The following is an 8,838-nucleotide window of genomic DNA, read 5'->3' as shown; positions in this document are numbered from 1 at the left end:
CCTAGGCTCTGGTGTGCAGAGGGTCTTTTTCCCTTCTCTGTCTAGGGCTTCTCACTTTGTGAGGGGCCCTGCCTGATTTTTCTGAGAGTCACTGGCCCCCGAACAAAAAAGGTTCCCCACCCCTGCCCTACATCTTTTTACCACAAAGAACCACTCTAGAGAATATACATGACCATAGCACCTAGCAGCCGCTCTCATGAGCCAGAAGCCCATTGTGCAAGGTGCTGCACACACACAACATTCGTTTTGGAGTAGTTACTCCAATGGCTTTCCACGTGTAGAAAAGCCCTTGGTTTCATGGCCCTGGCGGGGGGCTTGGCTTTCACAGCCGTGAGCAGATGGAAGAGCGCACGTGGACAGAGCAGGAGGGGGGCTTCATTCCCAAAGGCTCTCCGGCACCACTTCACTCTGCCAGCCAACTCAAGACAAAGCACCATTTCCACTTTAATCCTCACTAGTGCGCCAGACAGGAGCGCACCCAACATGTACAGCAGTGACAGCAGCATGATTCAGAGGCGGCTTCTCGGGCATCTCCTCGGAACTAGCGCAGGACTGCCGTGGCTAACACGTGGAATTGACAGGGGGTCGCTGGGAGTTGAAAAGGGCAGAAATTCCCAGACATGAGGGGAGGCGGGAGGGTTATTTTGTTTTTTATTTAAGCACAAAAGTGTGACTTGACATATACATTTTTACACAAAAAGATTAGAGGAAATACATCAGAAGGAGGGGACGTTAGTCTCATTTTTCCATCCTCAAGTACATTCCAAAGAGAGAGACTTGATCAGCTCAGGCAGAGCCGGTTGGCTCTTATGCTTGAAGGGTGGGATGGTTAAGGACGACCCAGTCACCTTTTCATATAACAACCGGAAAGCAGAGCTACAGTGGAAACCAACCCTCCCTGGGTCACAAAGGTATCAAGCACTTGGCTCCGCCCAGTTTTTCCCCTGCCCTTCATCATCCTCAGAGTCCACCAATCAGTGGATCGGGCCCATAATTGGGAGGGATGAGTTAGCTGTTGGGATTGGTTACCCAGATGAAACGCCACTGTAAGCAAATGCCTGGGTCCCAATTCCACAGCATCTCTCTCTCTCTCATCCGCCCCAACTCCACGCAATCCCTCTGCAGAAAGGGGAGAATTCTCTTGGCCTGGGTGCCAATGACAGACACAGAGCAGAACACCCATCTCAGGTTGCTGGAGGCTGGGTTTCTCCTCTCTAGACGGATGGAATAATTACTTGGAACACACTTCAGTCCAGGAGCTGTCAGAGGAATTATCAAGCCCTGAAGTGTTTGTTGCTTCTGAAAAGAGAGGCATCGAGGCGGAGTTGGGGCTTTCCACAGCCGATGCCCTCATCGAGAAGTAAGTTGCAAACACTCACACCATTATTTTCACGCTCTCTTTCCCAGAGTTCCTCTCTCTTGCCCAGTCCCTTTCAGCCTGCTGGTGGAAAAGTGACCCTCCCCATGCACTTTTTCCTACTAGAGCAGAAGAGTGAAGATTCAAGACCCAACAAGAGAAGGAGGGGATAAAACTGATGAAGAGTGGGAGCTTTTTTCACCGCAAAAGTAACAAATCTAAAGAAAAACAGTCTCATCCCCACTTCCATCCACTCGCAAGGACACCTCAGGGGTTATCCACTCAAGGTCAAACACAAGGAACTGTCACCAAAACAGACATGTGGATGCTCATCAAAACTCAGCCACACGCGGCCACCATGAAGCCAGACGTGTGATCTGAAGCGAGACAGAGTAGAGAGGAGGCACTCTCAGAAGGGCCATGCAGTCCAGATAAGGTGGCACATGCTTCCAGCAACAGCCCCGCGAGGGTTTTGCACAGATGCCGCTTTCAAAAAGGAACCAAGACTGGGGTCTCTCTCGAGAAAGGTACGAATCCCCCTGGAGAAAGTCCACGTTCCCCCCAGGAATCAAAAGCGCCGTGGGACGATCCTCACATGGGGAGAGCAAGCTGGGCAGGGAAGAGGAATGGCCAGCTGCAGGCAGACGTAGTGTTCAGAGCCCGGCACCGTACTCATCAGGGGCTGAGCAAGCTGCATGAAGTCTAGAGCATTTCCCCTCAGAGCTCGTTTGCTGGCTCCATCTCCTCCGCCGCTTCCTAATCCCATCCCCATCCCTGCAGGGTCCCCCATGATGCTGCTGGCCTCTCAAATGCTGCTACAGAGGAGCTGGTAAAGTCCAGAGATTATCCCCCCCAAGATTTAAGGCTATGGTGAAAGCTGCAATCCATTGATTAACCCTCCATGCGTCCCCAGGGAGCTACAGGAATCCGATTCCATGGTACAATCTTGGGGCGGACCCTCACCCCAAGGTGAGAAAAAACAGAAGCAGGAGGGCGTTTTGCACCACGGAGGGATGAGAAAGAGCAGTTTCCCACCAGCACCCTTTATGCCCTGTTAATCAGACCCCGTGGCAGCCAGGCAGTAAGAGGTCAAGCATTAGCATCGCTGTTTCAAAGGGCAACTTCCTCCCTTGCTGACACCCACTTCCTGAAAGTAACAAAGTAAATCCGTCAGCACAAAGCCCCTTGGAAGAGCTACTAAAGAGCGAAGAGATTCCCTGGTCGATCCCTGTAGCACGGGCAAGCAGGAGAGGTAGTACAAGGAAGGTTGAACGTGTCCTGGACAAGGAGAGCTATATTTGATACAAGAATATTTCCCTTGCCCCCCACCCCAAAGCAGAGAAAGAACTGGGTTGCCAGAAATGCAGACGACCGGAAGCTAGAGACCCCTCTTCTTAGCGCCGCAGCCGGCATCACGGAGTTAGCATGGTGCCCGTGGAAAAGTGCATCTTAAGATCAGGTCGTGCTGGAAGGGGAAGGGAAAGGGCAAGGTATCCACGGAAAGCGTTAGTTTCCCCGGAAAGCGCCCTGTGCAGCTGAAGAAGCAGCCCCAGCGGCTGCATTCTGGAAGTTCCTGTTGGTGAGGATCCCTTGGGAGAACTCTTCCTGAGCCCTCTGGAAACTGGCTCCTGTCCGGCGATAGAGAGAGTGCACCTGAGGAAAGAGACAATCTGTCAGCCCATGGACTCTCCAGCTTCCCCCAGCACCGAGAAAAGGATCCCCCAGGTTGGCAGCCTGGGAGCAAGCAAATCTTCTTCCTCCTAGCTAGCCACACAGGGGGAGAGGGGCTGTCAGCCAAGTCACATCCAGCAGGAGCAGTGGAAGATTTAGGAGGAGAGCCTCACTTCGTACAGGGAGCATCCAACTCAGCGGAGGATGACTAGTCAGGGACCTCCATGTCACTGACGGACGGTGGGTAAGCCTAACCCGCAAGCACTGTGGGTCACAGGAGGCTGGGTGTGATGGCACTTTGGGTCACAGGCACACAGCATCCCAGGAAGGAAGCAACTAAGGAATTCACTCCCTCCCCTCACCCCCATGATTCCCCAGGTATCAAATCTGTTGCCTTTGATATGTGGCTGTCGAAGCAAACGCCTCACTCAGTTTACGCGGCTAAACAGACAGTTTTATTGGCCAATAAAAGCAAAGTGAGCCAAACGTGGTCTCAGCAAAGCCTGGGTCCAGTAAGGCTACCTAATACAATCAATCCTAGTATCTTTATACCCTTAACCAAACAGTCTGACGTCAGGGCATCCAATTACAGAAATAATCAATTAGACTAGGAAAAACAAAGCCTTATCAACATGATGGCGGACAGGTACGAGGGAGTACCTCTCCTCTCTGAACCAGCCCAATTAACACATTCCAATAGCACATCTGTCTTGGCCTGGTGCATGGGGTGATAGAAAGTTCACTCTGGCCTACGTACAAAGACAAAAAGCTGAAATGGTTTCTGTTATACAAGATGGCTTCTAGCTAAACATAAACTAACTTCATCATGGCTTAATTCCCCCAGGTACTGCAGGAGGAAGGCAGGTGGCGTGTCTGAAGCAATCTGGGACAGCAGCGGGGAGATGCGTTTCAGACAGCAGGTGCAGAGGGAGGGAAATGGTTCATGAGTGCAGGGGAGTTTTGGTAGAGGAACCCAAGAATGATGTCTCAGCCAGCCAGTGTCCCGTCTATTCCAGTGGTCCATCTCCAAAGCTGGCAAGGACCAGATACTTCAAGACACTTCTTGATGGCTAATTATGGAAGAACGTGTCCAGAGCTTCTTCCTAACCTAACAAGTGGCGTATTTCCCAAAGCAGGAGTCACATCCCTTACATATGGTTTGCCAACTCTATTCTCATGATCCAGGCAAACGTTTGATCCTTTTAAAAAGTCTATCAGCTCTTGGGACCGCGAACAGGTCAGATATGCACTGGATAAAAGTGAGACACGAGATTTGCGCTCTCTACCCCATTTGTTATTTAGTCTACCTCTACTGCATCCCTTCTTTAGACTGACCAGTCCCAATCTTTTAGAACACAAGAACCAAACTATCCCTCTTCCTTTGCTTTCTGTCTCTCTGCTAACATGACGATGTACATTTCCATCACAGCGTCTTGGGAGGGGCTTTGGACACAAATCCAGAAGGAGGAACAGGCCAACATGCTCTCCAAAGGCCCTTCACAAAGCTTGTTACTTTCATCCTTCCTTTGAAGCTCAGCTACTTACTAGGCACAAAACTCCTGAAGCAACTAAGAGTCTTTTTGGCAACTTTTTGGCAGTGACCTTGCCCTGAGGATACAAGATCTAACTGGGAGCTGCTCTTGCTGTAACTTACCTGCTTGAGGAGGATGAGCGAGAGGACAGCGCACAGCGTGAAGAAAGCAGCAACCACCATCATGATTATGGACACGGGCCAGCTTATGCGCGTCTCGTCCAGCGCTGCAATCCAGCCACTGTAAGGAAGAGGGCTCATCACACGACAGGTACCAGATACCCCACAGGGACAAGAGAGGAGATGACCCTGGGTTACTCGGTTTATCTGATGACAAGAGGGTTAAGGGACTACAGAGAGAACATGCAGCCAAGTTCAGGCCAGAGGAAACGTTCTTTACCGACTTCAGACTCGGGCAAGGAATTCCTCGACACATCCCAGATGCTGGATTAGCTTTAAAAATGATTTCCAAGTTCCCTTCTCGCAATGCACGACAGGTATGTCTGCCCAGCAATGGAAGCCTAAGGTTAGTGGGACTCAACTCAGCTGACCCACGGCAGAGATGCCTGGGCTTCTACACTGCATTTTAACCCTAGGATAAGGATTTTCTGACCCGGGCTCAAACCTAGGGCTCTGGCATTCACACTGCAGTGCACAGACCCCAGCTAAAGTAACCCTATCCCAGGGTACCCAGCTCCCATGCCCTAGGAAGGTGGTGCATTGTGGGAGAACTCTGCTGCCCAGGGAGGTTGTATAAATTGCCCAGGGAGGTTGTGGAATCCCCATCCGTGGAGATATTTAAGAGCAGGTTAGATAAATGTCTATCAGGGATGGTCTAGACAGTATTTGGTCCTGCCATGAGGGCAGGGGACTGGACTCGATGACTTCTCGAGGTCCTTTCCAGTCCTAGTATTTTAGGATTCTATGCCCACTTGTTTCCTATCTGTGGTGCTGCTACTGGCGGGACTCAGCCACCCACGTGGCGCACGAGGACATCAACGGCATCTTTAGCTCTTCGGGTGCTGTCTCAGTCGTGTGAGGGCAGGGCGAGTAGCCTCTGTACTGAACTACATCTAGTCAGAACTGGGCTCGCCCGCTCTAGGCTCATAGGCAGGAAAATGCCCAGGACCCCCGTTCCGAGGATAATTAGGACATCTGGCTCAAGGCTGGCCAATGATCAAACGTTGCAATCCTTAACTGTTACTGCTGCTCGGCAGTGGGTTCTGGGGCTGGCTGCTTTTTTCTCAGGTTTCAAGTTTGACATGAAAAGTCAAGTAGGTTTCAAAGGAAAAACACCCCTCTCTGCAGCCAGGTGGGGAAGGGGAAAGTGCATTCCCAAGGCTTGGGGTGCCAAGTGTTCCAGCACCCCCGGGGATCCCTCACCCCTGCTCCCGCTGCACTCCTGCAGAAAGGGATAAGGGATCCCTGGAGGGGCTAGCTCCCACTCACCACCCTCACAGTGCATGTAGCCCAGGTGCCTCTGTCCACAGTCCAGGGGGTTCTAGGGGCCAAGGACCAAGCAGCTGCCCTGCAGGCAGGGGAAAAGCAGAGCTCCCGATGCAGCATGGCTGGGGGAGGAATGACCCTCAACATCCTGGCAGCTGGGAGCTGCCTCCCGCCTGTCAGCTTTGCTCCTCTGTATTCCCAAACTTGTGCTGTGTTTCTGGGTGATACCATAAGCAGACTGGGATCAGCACTGGGATCACGGGGCATCAGCTGTACCAAGGAAGTCCGTGTGGTATGGATGAATGCCAGCGCAGCCATGCCATGTGCTGTCAGCTTGTCTTTGGGACAAAGGAAGTACAAGTCACATGGCAAAAGAATATAAAAGGCATCTGCATCCCCTCCGTTTTGTCCTCATTCCTGCTTCTCACCTCTGGGATGACTTTTTACAAACTGCAGCGCTGAACAAAGGTCTGAAAGACCCATCCAAGCTGCAGATGTGTTCCAGAGGGACTTTCAAGCCAGCCAACCCACCATTACTGCACAGAATTTGACATATGGACTTTGAAGTCTCTGTATGGATCTGATTGCTTTACCGTTTCACAACTCTCTTTCGTGTTCTTAAAATAAAGCTTTAGTTCTAGAAGCTCAAGGATTGGCCAGCACCACAGTATTTCAGGTAGATCCAGACCTATCCTGACCTGGGAATGTGTCTGGCCCTTTGGAGTCAGAAGGACATTTTGGATTTGTGAGCAGACTTTTTTACAGTTCTCACTGTGCTAGCGCGGGGTGCTGTGAGCCAGAAAACTGGAATGCAATGAAGTGGGTTGTGTGATTTCTTTTCTTAGCTTTTTGATAATCTGCATGGAGGATCAGAAGTGTCATTTGTTTCTGGTTGGGGAGTTTAACTTCATTGTTACCTACCAGTCTTGGGAGTAACTACTTTCCATTAGCAATATTAACGTGGGCTTATCGGTTAATCTTGTTGACTACACACACTCTCCCATGCCCTGCTGCCTTAAAAGCCGGCTCCCCACGAGCACCAGAGGAGAGCAAGGGGGCCAGGTGGGAGGCAATACGCACAGAGAGCCAGCTTTCAAGCAAATTGCCCATGCGTGCTGGCTCCACAGACCTGTCTCTCCCACCCTGCTTCTGCCTCTATTAGGCTACATCTACACTACAAGTTTTCTCGGCAAAAAAATAGGCTAATGAGGGACTCATTTGCATGAGTCAATCTCATTTGCATATTTTCTGCCAATCTGTTTTTGCGCTGAGGTTTTTGCGCAAAAACAAGCAGTGCGAACATTTTTTTGTGCAAAAACCCTTTTCCACAAGATTGATAAGCCACCTTTTTTGGGGCATAAGGATCTTGCGGAAAAAGGGGGCTTTGCGCAAAAAGAAAACGTTCACGCTGCTTGTTTTTGCGCAAAGACGGATTGGCAGAAAATATGCAAATGAGATCACGGTTCATGCAAATGAGTCCCCCATTAGCATATTTTTTGCCAAGAAAATTTGTAATGTAGACATAGCCTTAGAGGCAGCAGCATGGGTGAGGGACAGGAGAGGCTGCCACAGAGCAGCCTCCATCCCAGGGGTGGACAGATTTTTACTGGGGGCCGCTTCAGAAATTTTTGAAGTGACCCCAGTCTGCTCCAGAAGGGGCAGAGCTTCAGGAAGAAGGGGTGGGGCCAGGACACCTCCCTGCTTCCCCACCACAGACCATGACTGGTCTGGCGGTGGGGGAGCACAGTGAAGTCTTTGCCCTCCTGCAGGGGTTCCACCTACGCGCCCATGCCCTTGGTGGTGGGAGGAGACTTTGCCTGCTCCTCCTTCTGCCCCCAGGCCAATCAGGGCTTAGGGGCAGGGGAGTGTGCAAAGTCTCCTCCTGCCCTGCCAGGAGCATGTGGTGCTTCTAAGCGCCACATGCTCCTTGCATTGCGGGGGAAACTTCACGCACTCCCCCCTGCCTCCAGTCCCTGACTGACCTGGGGGCGGGGGAGCCGCAGGGCCTCCATGGGCCGCATCAACCCGCTTGGCGTGCTGGCCCCAGCTCGTGAAGGGCCTTTTGCCCACCCCTGCTCAGTCCCCAGGGAGCTCAGACCCCCCCATGGACAGAGGCTGCCTTCATCCTGTGCTGCTTCCTCTGTATCAGAGGCAGTAGCATAGGGTGGCAGGCAGTTGGTCTGCACAGGAAGCCGCTTTTTTAAACTGGCTCCCCTTGTGGATCAGCATGGGGTGGCAGGAAATGCAATGCCCCACCTCCTCAGACTATTGAATGGTTGTGTAACCGCTAAAATGTCACGTGGTTACACGACTATTAAATTATACGCTATCTAACATCCCTACACAGTTGTGCAGCCTGCCCTGCCTTTGGCATTTCCACTGAGGGTCGCCTAGGCCACCAGGTCACAGCAGACATAGCCTAAAATCAAACCCAATGTGGTGCACATCCCTGGAAACGGTGGCTAGCTGGAGAGGAATGGGGAAAAGCAGCACAGACTTGGGAAAGGAGGAGAATCACCAGGCTACGGTCAAAGAACGGTAGAAAAATCCAACTCAGCATTAACATTTTGGGACTTGAAGCCCCAAATGCAGCTGGGGCCCTTGCCTCCAGCAATTCAGCTCCACTCATGGTCAGAAGCAGCCTCTCTGACAACCGCACAGAGCACTGTGCTACCCCCGCCTGCCTCAAAATCCCTCCACAGGCGGTTGAAGAGCCCTACACAATTCTGGCTCTGCTCCCACACATGAATGAAAGCTCTGGGGGACATTCGTAAACACCCGTCTGAATAAAGCATTCTTGGAAACTTCCACTTGCCAGTTCAACAGCAGGGAC

General features: G+C 51.6%; 1 protein-coding gene across 2 annotated transcripts in view; it reads right to left on the bottom strand.

Annotated features, from left to right (window-relative positions):
* Positions 1–637: 637 nt before the first annotated feature.
* SCAMP2 (secretory carrier membrane protein 2) overlaps positions 638–8,838 on the bottom strand; it is a 30,159-nt gene continuing 21,958 nt past the window's right edge. For both annotated transcript variants that reach the window (XM_075897415.1, XM_075897416.1), the window contains 2 exons: positions 4,683–4,800; positions 638–3,010 (listed from right to left, as the gene is read on the bottom strand). In XM_075897415.1, coding sequence (XP_075753530.1) covers positions 2,864–3,010; positions 4,683–4,800 — 265 coding nt within the window. In that variant the 3' untranslated portion in view covers positions 638–2,863. The remainder of the gene's footprint in view (positions 3,011–4,682; positions 4,801–8,838) is intronic.

Source organism: Pelodiscus sinensis, chromosome 14 (assembly GCF_049634645.1).
Source record: "Pelodiscus sinensis isolate JC-2024 chromosome 14, ASM4963464v1, whole genome shotgun sequence".
In the NCBI taxonomy this organism is placed as follows: domain Eukaryota; kingdom Metazoa; phylum Chordata; order Testudines; family Trionychidae; genus Pelodiscus; species Pelodiscus sinensis.
This window is presented reverse-complemented; position numbering and strand designations above follow the sequence as displayed.